Source organism: Mobula hypostoma, chromosome 4 (assembly GCF_963921235.1).
Source record: "Mobula hypostoma chromosome 4, sMobHyp1.1, whole genome shotgun sequence".
In the NCBI taxonomy this organism is placed as follows: domain Eukaryota; kingdom Metazoa; phylum Chordata; class Chondrichthyes; order Myliobatiformes; family Myliobatidae; genus Mobula; species Mobula hypostoma.
In genome coordinates, this window is record NC_086100.1 from 26,757,792 (window position 1) to 26,772,089 (window position 14,298).

The 14,298-nt window shown below is 40.8% G+C and overlaps 1 protein-coding gene across 2 annotated transcripts in view; it reads right to left on the bottom strand.

Moving 5' to 3' along the window:
* dner (delta/notch-like EGF repeat containing) overlaps positions 1-14,298 on the bottom strand; it is a 329,950-nt gene that overhangs the window by 46,752 nt on the left and 268,900 nt on the right. For both annotated transcript variants that reach the window (XM_063045439.1, XM_063045440.1), the window contains one exon: positions 10,993-11,106. In XM_063045439.1, the coding sequence (XP_062901509.1) occupies positions 10,993-11,106 (114 nt within the window). The remainder of the gene's footprint in view (positions 1-10,992; positions 11,107-14,298) is intronic.

Genomic DNA, 14,298 nt, shown 5'->3' on the forward strand with positions numbered 1-14,298 from the left:
ATCCTCTCGCTATAAATGCCAGCATACCGTTCGCCTTTTTCACCGCCTGCTGTACCTGCATGCCCACTTTCAATGACTGGTGTATAATGACACCCAGGTCTCGTTGCACCTCCCCTTTTCCTAATCGGCCACCATTCAGATAATAATCTGTTTTCCTATTTTTGCCACCAAAGTGGATAACTTCACATTTATCCACATTAAATTGCATCTGCCATGAGTTTGCCCACTCACCCAACCTATCCAAGTCACCCTGCATCCTCTTAGCATCCTCCTCACTGCTAACACTGCCACCCAGCTTCGTGTCATCCGCAAACTTGGAGATGCTGCATTTAATTCCCTCATCCAAGTCATTAATACATATTGTAAACAACTGGGGTCCCAGCACTGAGCCTTGCGGTACCCCACTAGTTACCGCCTGCCATTCTGAAAAGGTCCCGTTTACTCCCACTCTTTGCTTCCTGTCTGCTAACCAATTCTCCACCCACACCAATACCTTACCCCCAATATGTGTGTAAAGTTTTGCCCTTTTATTTAATTTTACATTTATGGAATTAGAATAAGTTCAAACTACAACATAATTTTGTTTTTTCTTAATTATTGTTTGTTTTTGATTTGACTGCTGTATGAATAGCTAAATAGGCTATAAAATCAAATTAGATAACTCTGTTGTGTTACTCACCCAGATTTTATTATAGTACCATATTGAATTATGAATTATTTTATAATATTTGTGCAATAATTCAAATCAAATTAGCACTTATTCCTCTTATTCCAGATCTTTTTGCATTCCATTGTCCATTTCTTCATTGGGGGTTAACTATACATTCACCTGCAAGGGGCTCACTGTCTGGAATATCTTCCGTCTCCTCCTTTAAGACCATCCTCTTTGATCAGCATTTTGGCTGTTTCCCCTTGCGTCCCCAAAATTTACAGTAGTGCCCAATGTTTTCTTTCCATGTAAAGTGCTATGGGATCAGTTTCAAAATTAAGGCAGCAGCATAAATACAAATTCTTACTGTTGCTTTTAATCTCTCACATTTCTTTGTGTCTACGTCTAGATAATCCATAATTCAGTTTCTGCAGTTCTGCAACTTATAAAGAATCCAATTACCAAGCCATCTTGATAACTGAAACAAATTTGTTAAATGAAAAAAAAAGGACTTAATCTGCTTGAATGCTGCACAATCCTATTAAAGGACTGGTGCAATAGCTGAGCATTTCAGAAACTGGGTAGCAGAGTTTAACAGCGGCTAAAACATTACGTTATCAGACAGAAACACACATTCAGGTCCCAATTTCAAAATGGGTTGTCTTCATCATGATTACAGAATTATTCAACCACTTTTTGGTACTTGCATTCCTAAATTGCTGTAGCTGTAATCATCTTAGTGAAGTGTGAAATAATAAGATGAGCAGATGTTTTGTGTACAATTAATGGCTGCTCAGTTAGACAAGGACTTTTTTCAGACTCATTACACGACATCTCAGAAAATGAGTTTCTGCCACTACATTTGCAAAACCACTTTAAAAATGTAACATTACATCTCCCATACTTCCCTAAACTTTGTTATCTCAATTCAAGTTAACACATCTTCCATTTACTGTTTCACACTTCCCCTATTTCTGAATAGAGCCTTCAGCTAGCCAGCATCAGTGTGCTGCCTTAATGGAGTGGAATTCACTAATTGACCGTAAGTCACAGGGACAGAATTAGGCCATTCGGCATACTGATCAGCTCCAACATTCAATCATAGCTGATTAATTTTCCCTCTCAACCCTATTCTGCTTTCTCCCTGTAACATTTGATACCCTTGTAAATTAAAAATCTATCAAGGTCCGCTTTTAATGACTTGCCCTCCTCAGCAGTCTGTGGAACAGCAATCCACAGATTCACCAGCCTCTGGCTCAAGAAATTCCTACTCATCTCCAATGTAGATGGATATCTCTCTATTCTGTGAGCTGTGCCTTTTAGTCCTAGACTCTCACACTATTGGAAACACCCTCTCCATGCCCACTCTATCAGGACCTTTCAATATTTGGTAGATTTCAATGAGATCTCCCTCATTTTTTTCTAAAATTCAGAGAGTACAGGCCCAGAGTCATTAAACACTCCTCATACATTAACCCTTTCATCGTCAGTAGCAAAGTTCAAATAAATTTATTATCAAAGTACATATGTGTTACCATATACAATTCTGAGATTCTTTTTCCTGCAGGCATTCACAGCAACACAGTAAAACACAATAGAATCAGTGAAAAACTGTACCCAGCTGGATGGGAAAACAACCAGTTAGCAAAAGACAGCAAGCTGTGCAAATACAAAACAAAAAAATAATAATTATAAATTACTTCCTTACTGCCAACTCAATCTACAAGTTAATCCTTAGGGAATCCTGCACAAGGACTTCCAAGACCTTTTGCATCTCTGATTTTTGAATTTTCTGCCTGTTTAGAAAATAATTTATACCTTTGTTCCTTCTACCAAAGTGCATGTCCATACACTTATCCACACTGTATTACATTTGCCCATTTTCCTCATCTGTCCAACTCTTTCTGCAGATTCCCTGCTTCCTCAACACTACCTGCCACTCCACATAATTTTATATCATCAGTAAATTTGAAAGCAAAGTCAACAATTCTGTCATCCATATCATTGATATATTGTGAAAAGAAGGGGTCCCTACACGAACCCCTGCGGAATACCACTAGTCACTAGCAACCAACCAGAAAAGGCCTCCTTTACTCCCACTTTTTGCCTTATGCCAGTCAGTCAATCTTCTATCCATCCTAATATCTTCCCTGTAATATTATGGGCTCTTTTAGCAGCCTCATCTGTGGCATCTTGTCAAAAGCCTTCTGAAATTCCAAGTACACAACATCCACTACCTCTCCTTTGTCTGTCCTACCTGTTTTTCCTCAAAGATTTCTAACAGATTTTTTCAGGAAAGAATTCCTTTTAAGGAAACCATGTTGACTTTGGCCTACTTTATCATGTCTCTCCAAGTACCGTAAAACTTTACCCTTCCTGCCTACCTTGTAATGCTCTAGAGCCTGGTCTAATCCTTGCTTCCTAAACGTCACAGTTTGAGGATAAAGGGGAAGCCTTTTAGGACCGAGATTAGGAAAAACTTCTTCACACAGAGAGTGGTGAATCTGTGGAATTCTCTGCCACAGGAAACAGTTGAGGCCAGTTCATTGGCTATATTTAAGAGGGAGTTAGATATGGCCCTTGTGGCTAAAGGGATCAGGGGGTATGGAGGGAAGGCTGGTACAGGGTTCTGAGTTGGATGATCAGCCATGATCATACTGAATGGTGGTTCAGGCTCGAAGAGCCGAATGGCCTACTCCTGCACCTATTTTCTATGTTTCTATGTTTAAATATGCTTCTTTCTTCCTCTTGCTTGATATTCCATATCTCTTGTCACCTATGTTTCCTTCACTCTGCTGTCCTTTCTTTGCCTCAGTTGGACAAACCTGTCTAGAACCCCAAACAAATGCTCACTGGATACCCTCCACATTTCTGTTCACTCATGCCTCCATAATCTCTTCAGCTACCTCTTTCAGAACCCGGGGGGTGGGGGGTAGTCCGTCTGCTCCAGTTGACTTACTTTCAGATCTTTCAGTTTCCAAGCACTTTTTTAGTAATAGATCACTTCTGCCCCCTCATGGTCTCCAATTTCTGGAATCTGCTGGAATCTTCCATAGTGAAGACTGACCCAATGACCAAAGCTAACATGGTTTAATAAAATAGGGTTATCCATGTTCAAGAGACTGGTGGAGTTGCATTTGGAATATTTTATTTGGTTTTGGTCACCTGTTGTAGGAGAGATGCTGTTAAGCTGGAAAGATTGCACAAAAGGTTTACAAGGATGTTGCCAGGACTCAGGAGACTAAGAATGAGAGGTTGAGCAGGCTAGAATTGTTGGAGAGTGAGACATGCAGGAGAATACATCTTGTAGAGAGATGTATCAAATTATGAGTGGCGTAAGTAGGGTGATAGCCCATTGTCTTCTTTCTAGGGTTGGGGAATGAAGAAGTAGAAGGCATAGGTTTAAGCGGATGGGGAGAAACACGAGGAATTCTGCAGATGCTGGAAAGTAAGTCAAGCAAAACACATCAAAGTTGCTGGTGAACTCAGCAGGCCAGGCAACATCTCTAGGAAGAGGTACAGTCGACGTTTCGGGCCGAGACCCTTTGTCAGGACTAACTGAAGGAAGAGCTAGTAAGAGATTTGAAAGTGGGAGGGGGAGGGGGAGATCCAAAATGATAGGAGAAGACAGGAGGGGGAGGGATGGAGCCAAGAGCTGGACAGTTGATTGGCAAAAGGGATATGAGAGGATCATGGGACAGGAGGCCCAGGGAGAAGGAAAAGGGGGAGGGGAGGAAAAAACCCAGAGAATGGGCAAGGGGTATAGTCAGAGGGACAGAGGGAGAAAAAGGAGAGACAGAGAAAGAATGTGTGTATATAAATAAATAACGGAAGGGGTACAAGGAGGAGGTGGGGCATTAGCGGAAGTTTGAGAAGTCAATGTTCATGCCATCAGGTTGGAGGCTACCCAGACGGAATATAAGGTGTTGTTCCTCCAACCTGAGTGTGGCTTCATCTTTACAGTAGAGGAGGCCGTGGATAGACATATCAGAATGGGAGTGGGACGTGGAATTAAAATGTGTGGCCACTGGGAGATCCTGCTTTCTCTGGCGTACAGAGCATAGGTGAAACATGAGGGGCAACTTTTTCATCCAGATTAGTCTGTATACTGTATGGAATGAGCTGTCTTTGGAGGTGGTTGAGGCAGATACACTAATAACTTTAAAACTCATACTGTTCAGGGGTGTGGATACGAAAGGTAATGAGAGATATGAGCTGAATGCAGGCAAGTGGGACTAACTTAGATAGGTGTCTTGGTTGATTCGGACCAGGTAGGCCGAGGGGCGTATTTCCATGCTCTATGACTCCATGTTCAAAAGACACTGGCAAACATCACTGGCCAAATCAGTTATGATTTTGGATTTCAATTGCACACTGAAAGAAATACTTGAAAAGCATTTAAAAAAAAATAAACAAACAACTGAAATTGTACATTGCTTCAAAAGTGCACTGTCAGACATGAACAAAATGCCCAGTGCTTTACGCTCAGAGAATTATTTATCACTCTAATATCAGATTTTTAAAAATGCTCTAGCTCTTCTGTTCTATGCTATTTGAGAGGCCTTACTCTTCACTGCTTCTCTATATACTCATGAAGTCAAAATTTCAGAAGCAACCTGTAGATTTTGGTTGTAAAGTTATTGGGATGAGCATGCCTTCACAGAAGGCCTTATATAAATACATTCTTATTCTGAGTGTAATTCAAAATTGGAATTTGGTTGCAATTTGCAAATTGCTTAAGTTTTGCTCCCTTCAATCATCAAAGTGATAAGAAGTGGGATTTCTTACCGCTTTTTATTTTATTGTTCTTCATATCACATATTTTCAGGATCTAATATTGAACAAATTGCCCTTCTGTGGATAGCGAGTTAGAAATGAATTTTATATAATTATTAAAAATTGGGCCCAGATGTTATAAAGTCCAGAGGGATCCATTATAAACATTGCAAATATCTGTCCTTACTGATGCATGAAATTTATTTGGATGATCTAGCTAACATTTGTGTCAGATGCAGCTATTAGACTCCAGGCTTGCTAGGACTGATTTGTAGTGGAAAATGCAAATTAACTCAAACAGTATTTAGATTAGATTAGATTCAACTTTATTGTCATTGTGCCGAGTACAGATACAAAGCCAATGAAATCCAGTTAGCATCTGACCAGAAATGCAAAGAATAGTGTTATTTACAAAATAACTGCGAATAAAAAGTAAGTGCTACATCACACAAATATAAAAGTACTGAGACAGTGCAATATGGGTGCAATACTGCTTAGTGCTGTGATGTGAGGTTCAGCAGGGTCACAGCCTCAGGGAAGAAGCTCTTCCTGTGCCTGCTGGTGCGGGAGCGGAGGCTCCTGTAGCGCCTACTGGATGGGAGGAGAGTAAAAAGTCCATGGTTAGGGTGAGATGCATCCTTGATAATGCTTTTCGCCCTGCCCAGGCAGCGTTTATGGTAGATGTTCTCAATAGTGGGCAATTGGGTGCCAATAATCCGCGGGGCAGTTTTCACCACACGCTGGAGTGCTTTGCAGTCTGATACGGGACAATTGCCACACCACACTGAGATGCAGTTGGTGAGTATGCTCTCAATGGTACAGTGGTAGAAGTCCGTCAGTATCCTGGGACAGAGGTGAGCTTTCTTGATGCTCCACAGGAAATAAAGGTGCTGTTGCTCCTACAGCTCCGTTGATGTAGATGGGTAAAATACAGTAAGTATTTTATAATTTTGTCTTAGAGAATACAATTTAAACATGGTAAATAAATAATATAATAGCTTTCCCAACCAAATATGAAATTGCAGCACTCGTCTGACATCAAGCAACATTGCACGAAGACCAGAAAGTAGATAAGGGACTCGGGGACCAGTGATGGACACAATGTGTTTGGCCATGATATTTCGAGAATTGCTTTCTATTTGTTAGATAAAGTCAGGAGTCGGTTCTGTCTGGGTGACACAGTAGCACAGCCGTTAGCACAGCACTTTACGGTGCCAGCGATCATCGATTGGGGTGTGACTCCTGCTGCCGTCTGTAATGGGTTTGTTTGTTCTCCCCATGTGACCAAGTAGGTTTCCACCAGGTGCTCTGGTTTCCCTCCACATTATAAAAATGTACGGGTCAGGGTTAGCACATTGTGGGCTTGCTGAGTTCTGCCAGAGGTGTGGTGACGCTTGTGGGCTGCCCAGTACAACTCTCGCTGATTTGATTCAATGCCAATGATACATTTCACTGTATGTTTTGATGCACATGAGATAAATAAAGCTAATCTAAATCTAAATCTAACATCTCACCACAGCTAACAATGTAGTGGTTCTCTATGACTGCATTGGAATACCATTCTAGATTATAAAATGTGGTTATATTGCTCAAAATTACAAACTTCTGACTTCAAGAGAGAAATCCTGACATATGACAGAAGTTAAAATGTCTACTTCTAAGAGCAGAGTAGCTAGTGAATAGAATTTGGAAAAGTCGGGGTTAACGCTTTTCCTTTTCTTTGGCTAGATTCTGTGCCATGCAATATTCCTTGGTCGGAGGGATTGAAGGTTTTGAAAGATATCCAAACTATTACCGGTTTAGGTTATTTTTCAGGGACCACACACACACACACAATGCCGAAGGAACTCAGCATGTCAACAGCATCCATGGGAAATTAACAATCGACATTTCAGACTGAGACCTTTCATAAGGAATGCTGCCTGACCTGCTGAGTTCGTCCAACGTTTTATGTGTGTTACTCAAGATATCCAGCAACTGCAGAATCCCATGTGTCTAAAACAGGTGATAATTCCCTTATACGTAACCAGGCTTCTGGTAAGTTAGTGGCACACTTGGTTGAAGTGATCTCTGTGTGTCCAACAAATGGTGCAAATGCAAGACAAGCTGGATCTTCATCTACGGTTGACCCAGCAGAACTGCTACATGCTTTACATCCCATGCACCATCAGCCTTCAGACCATATCACTCAGGGATCTGTGACAATATTATTTTTGTGACTATACATGCTGTTGTAACTATATGTGTTGTGTGTGTTGCCCAAATGTATGTGTTTTGTAACTTGGTCCTGGAAGAATGCTAACACAAGGAATTCTGCAGATGCTGGAAATTTAAGCAACACACATCAGGGTCTCGAAGGGTCTCGGCCCGAAACGTCGACTGTACCTCTTTCTAAAGATGCTGCCTGGCCTGCTGCGTTCAGCAGCAACTTTAATGTGTGTTGCCTGGAGGAATGCTGTTGCATTTAGCTGTATACATTTATATAGTTGAATGACAATTAATATTTGATACAAAATCTATAGGGTCTGTGATGAGCTGCCCACTAAAACAGCATTAATGAAAACCAAGGCTTAGTCTTAGGCTGGCTTTCAGCCTCCTGAAGATAATGATCTGTACATTCAGAGCCTCTGAGATCAGGAACTTAGTGTCTAGAGAGGTAGCAGGGAAGAAATGAATTCAATAAAGTATGACTATGACTATGACTATGACTATGAAGAATAATGCAGCTTCTGATACCCGGGATATATGTTATTTTAATCAATTGTCTTCCAAGATTTGTGTACGCTATTGGTTTATTTGCTTTCTGATTTGGTGTGATGTTTACTTCTCCTTTTGAAAGGAGATGTTGCTTTCCCAATCTTACATCAATTGAATGCAAGTAATTACCATTGATTTACAATTACTGGGTACCAATTACAGATTGATGCTGCTCAGCTGGTACTCGTCAATGGGGCCAGATGTTGGCTTGTTGCAAATTAAAGCCTAAAAATTATAGCTCCATACTAGATGTATAAGGTCAAGAAACAGATTTGAAACATCTGTCTGATTATAGATTAAAATGTTTAGATTTCCTCAAGCAACACAAAGAAAATTCTGGAGGAACTCTGAAAGCCAGGCAGCATTTATAGAGGGGAATAAACAGTTGATGTTCTGGGCTGGGACCCTTCATTGGGACTGAAACAGGATTCATTAAGGTCTCTGCCCGTAATGTCTACTGTTCATTCACCTGCATGTCTTGCTGAGTTCCTCCAGCTTTGTGTGTGTGTTGCTTAAGATTTCCAGCATCTGCAGAATCTCTTATGCTTAGATTTCCTCGAAGATTCTTTTCAGGAATCCAAAAGTCAATCAAAATATGTAACAGTTTTTGGTTTGACTGTGGATTTCCAAAAAAAAACACGATGAAATTAAGGGCTAGATTGATAGATGGACAAGGCAGGTGGGAAATGTAGTATTTTGTTGCACTCTCAGTAAATGTGTTAAATAAATCTATAGAAAGTTAGTTTAGTCAAGAGTGCAAAGATAGTCATTTTGTATTTTAATATCCTACACCATTGCGCACAATATATAACCTCTCTTGTTTCTTTCCAAGTTGTTTCTAAGGTTATCTCTGTCTCTTTACCATTTGATGCAAGTCATCAAACTGTATTAGATTTGGAGCTTGAGAGAAAATGTATCTCAAGCCCTCCTGTAGTTCAGATTTTGTTTCTGTGTTCCCTTCCACGCCTTGTGGTGCATTGGGCAGCAACCTTGCTGTTTCTTTAGAATTTTTTTGTCTGTTTTTTTTTAATGAGGCCGAGTTGCTAGCTTGACACTCAACCCAACACGAGTGGAAAGGAGCCGGCTGGATTCGAACCCAGGACCACTCGCCTCGAATTCTGGTGTAGGTGCCACTACACCAACGGGTGCAACGTTTAGATTTTTTTCCATGTGATATTCCCGGAAGGAATTAGTAAGTAAAATATTAGTTTTACTTGAAAAATAGCCTGAAAAATACTGGTTTAGGTTAACATTCAGGTTTCCCTGGAAATCATCTGAAACAAGTGCTAGCTCTTTTATATGGGCTGAATTTGCTTAATTTACTCACCAACTCCCAAACCTTTCTACCTTTCTTCTATCATTATTTCTGTCACTAACCCTGTCTCTTTCCCTCTGATCACACACTTATTCAATGCATCCTTCCATTTGATTTCCCTCAGCGTCTTTATCAAATCTTCTTCCCTGCCTCTCACTGTGAATTCCTATTCTTATTAAAGAAGTTTTCAAAAATCAACACCATTTTCTTTAGAAATATAAAACTTAAGCAGCCAGCACAACTCTCCTCAGATCCTGGCCTACATTTATTCTTCAGCCAACACTGCTAAAGTATTTGATCATTAGTACCTAGTATTTGCAGCATCCCACCGTAAATTTACCTTGATAGCATTTTGAAAGTATTTCATGATTTACCCAAATACCTGAAACAATTGAATGACTTACAGTTCCAAATCAAGTGTCCTTGCTTGCTAAACAACCCAAGCAGGTTGAATCATGGTTTTTGATAAGGTAAAAAAAAAATGCAGGGGTCAGGAGAATTCAGGGGAAAGAAACTGGTTGGAATGGGAATGAAAAATCTGCTCTCTGAAGAGCCAGGATGGATTGTAAGGGCCCAGGACCCTCCCATTCTATTGGAGTTTGATCTTTCCAGAGGTGCTAAACATTAAGATGCTTACTATTGATGATTAAAATAACAAGCACAGAACTTATTGCGAAAAAAAACAGTCAGTAGGCCAGGCCTCATCTGGGGGAAGAGGAATGGGATTAACCTTTCAGGTCAAAAACTCTTCATCAGAAGTGGAAGGCAATAAGAGGGGGTGGAGAGAGGGAATGTCTCTGATAGGGTAAATGGAGACCACATGGGAATAAACTGTAAACTGGGTTACCTGGTTGATGAGGAAAGGGTGCACATAGACAGTGAAGAATCTAGGATTGCTGAATGCAGAGCAAGAACTCATGCCTGGGAGGCTTAGTATTTCCTCCATTTCCAGAGAGAAAATCAGGAGAAAAACAAACTACTTGTAGTTTCTTCTTTTCTCTGCTTCCCAGTCTTTGAACTGAAACTTAACTCTGTATCTCTCCACACAGTTGTTGCCTAACTTGTGAAGTGCTGCCAACATTTTCTGTTCATTTTCTGTTTGATTTCAGATTTCCAATATCTATTTTTTGAGCTTTTCAAAATCTTCCCACCCGGATTCGAATGAAATTTCATGTATGTTTAATGAATTGCGGTTCTCAGTTCTTACTTTGGCAAAGTACCTGGGGATAGGGAGGGTCACTCACATTCAGATTTATTTATTTCTCATATGTACAGCGAAACACAATCCAAGGATGTGCTGGGGACAGCGCGCAAGTGTCACCACCCATTTTGACGCCAGCGTAGCAGACTTACTGTGTTCAGCAGAGCACTACAACAAACCGCTTTCCTCCCCTCCCAGCCACCCACTCAACCCCAGGGCAGTCCGCCTTGGGCCTTCATTACCCAAACACGCCACTGAGGAACATTAGACGTACTGCTCGTGTTGGAAGCTTACCTTCTAGACAGAGGCAGCTATAGTCTGTTTCTCTGTTTATGCAGGTGGCTCCATTTTCACAGGGCTCAGAGACACAATGATCAATCTGAGTCTGGCACAGTTCCCCTGTGTAACCTGGTAACACAGAAAATATCCAAAGAATATAACTGCCTCTCACAGCAGAGAAGAATTTTATTTTTATTAGTTATTCAATATTTCCTTGTAAGGAAAGCAACTATTTACATGCCGAACGTTATAACTCAAGCAACGTCACTAAAACTGTTTATCCTGTTATTTAACTTGACCGTTGTCTCACCTGACATGTTACAATTTACTTCTGTATTACTTACATTTCCAGATAACTGATAGCACATTATTTTGGGAGATAGCTCTGTGCCGAAATGAATGCTGGATAGATATCTGGAAAGAAGGAATTAGCAACACACACAAAATGCTGGAGGAACTCAGCAGGCCAGCAGCATCTATGGAAAAGAGTACAGTCAATGTTTCGGGCCTGAGATCCTTTATCACGACTGATGAAGGGTCGTGGCCCGAAACGTCGACTGCACTCTTTGTCGTAGATCAGGGGTAAGCAACCTACTGCCCGCGAAGGTATTTTGACTAGCCTGCGAGCAAATATTGGGATACTATGCTTATCTGGCCCACGAGCCATTTTTCCTTATTCTGAGTGTTTCACGCGACCACACTGATGGACATGCATGGCGTCTTGTTACACTGGCCCCAGGTTCCTTTTTGTTCCAAATCAAACACTGGTAAATACAAATGACGGGAAGGCAGACTACCTTGTTAATATGTACTAGATACTCTCCATGCACGCGTAGGTTTTCTGATGGGATCGTTCAAATTTGTAAACAGAAACAGTGTCACTATGTTTTAACAAGAAATCCACGCTAAATATCCAGATATTTACAAGTGCTACGATACTTGTTGACTAACTAGCGTTTCGAAATAAAATCAAAGAAAAAAATTCCAATGGCAGTGAATGCAAAACGCAGGAAGGTAGACACAGTGCCAAAATTTCCAAGACACTTGAACACTAGATTACTTCTTCATCGAGCAAGCTGGGAAACCAATTTGTCTCATTTGCTAGAAAATGTTGCTGTGAAGAAGGTGGCAAATATCAGGCGACATTATGAGACCCGCCATAGTGGAAATTTTAACAAGTTTACTGTGCAAGCAAGGAAAGATGAAGTTGAGCGAATGAAGGCTAGTTTCAGAAAACAAATGTCATTTTTTGCTAAGAAAAGCAGTGAAAATGAAGGACATACCCGTGCCAGCTACGAAGTCTCAAAACGTATTGCAGAAAAGATGAAGCCTTTCACAGATGGGGAGTTTGTCAAATCTAGATAATGTCTTGCTCTTGTATCAACAAGTCTGACACCCAATATTGAGAAGTTTTCAAGTAACAAACAGCATCAAGGTTCACATTGATTTATCAACTGTTTGCATTAAAATTTTCTTTTTTATTATACTTAATTTATCACCATTCAATGCATCATGTTCATACGTTTTATGTTTAAAGATTCCTTGTGTCCTTTTAATAGATTCAAAAGATGCCTTGATTGAAATAAATTGCAAATAAACTGAGCCCCCTCTTTGATTACTAATTGGCATCATTTTAAGCACAAATGATGTTCTAGCATGCGTTATTCATTAATTTGAGGCAAAACATAACTAGATGTATTTAAATGGATAATTCCCATATTTCAAGTTTTTTATGGCATTTATCTGGCCCACCGTCCGCTCATTAATACGCAATCCAGCCCACAGAGGCAAAAAGGTTGCCGACCCCTGTCATAGATGCTGCCTGGCCTGCTGAGTTCCTCCAGCATTTTGTGTGTGTTGCTTGGATTTCCAGCATCTGCAGATTTTCTCTTGTTTGGGAAAGAATTAGCAGATCTACTGCAGTGGATAAGGGAGGCTTTAGTGGGATTGCTGATATATACAGGAGAACCATTATGGACTCAATGGGCCAAATGGCCTCCTTCTGTGCTGTAACCATTCTATAACTTTTGTGAACTTTAACTGAATAAAAATCTATTCATTTTATAATCTAAATTGATCTCAATTTTACCAATCAGCTTAATTAAGTTATTAGGGCAGCACAGTAGCGTAGCAATTAGTGTGATTCTACTACAGTTCAGAGTGTCAGTGTTTGGAGTTCAATTCCAACGTCATCCATGAGAAAGTTTGTACATTCTTCCCATGAGTGCATGGGTTTCCTCCGGGTACTCTGGTTTCTTCCCACAGCCCACAGACACAATGGTTAGTCAGTTAATTGGACATTGTAAATTGTTCTGTGATTAAGCCAGGGTTAACGGGGTGGGTTGCTGGATGGTGTAGCTCACTGGGACAGAAAGGCCAATTCTGCACTCTATCTCCAAATAAATATATAAGTAACTGGCTTCTCCAATATTTTCTGAGGAGTTGCCCATGGAATTTAACATTATTTCATCATCAATGTACAAACGTTTGTACATTCCACTTCTGACCTTATGGTGGTGAGCCAGTGGAAAATGGCGGCACAGTAGTGTAACAATTTACTGCACTAACTGTAAGATCAGGGTTTGATTCCCACCACTCTCTGTAAGGAATTTGTATGTTCTCCCTGTGACCACATGGGTTTTGTCCCACATGCTAAGATGTACAGTTAGGCCTGGTGAGTTGTACGCATGCTAGTTTGGCGCCAGAAGTGTGGTGACACTGGCGGGCACCCAGTACAATCTTATCTGGTTTGATCTGATGCAAGTGATGCATTTCATTGTACGTTTCAATGTACTGTGACAAATGGGTGGGAGGAGAAGATGGCAGCACGCCGTGTGTGCGCAGCTCTCCGGTGAAAATGATATTGTATCCATTAAATAGGGGCCGTGGACAATTCTGATTTGATGGAGAATGGATGTGAAAGCACAGAGGAACATCTGGAGAAATTTCTGAAACGCCCTGTCGTTACTGTGTGGTCGTGAATCTTTCGGAGCGAAGGCCTCAAAATCCCCGGCCTTGCCTGCTTTTGGTGACCGAGGAGGAGGTTGAATTGTTCGGACGGAGATGGCGCTCAGTACTCGGTGTCGGAGAGCTGATCAGAGCTCGAAGTTTTCAGATGACTCAGAGTCAGATTGTGGTCCGCATGGCAGGGAGAGTTTTTCTTCCTTCTCCCGTCTGCGTGAGATGTGGGACATTTGAGAAACTTTGAACTTTACTGTGCTCACGGACTTCTTCATCAAGTTATGGTATTGTTACACTGTTTGTAACTATATGTTATAATTATGTGGTTTTGTCAGATTTTTCAGTCTTGGTTTGTCCTGT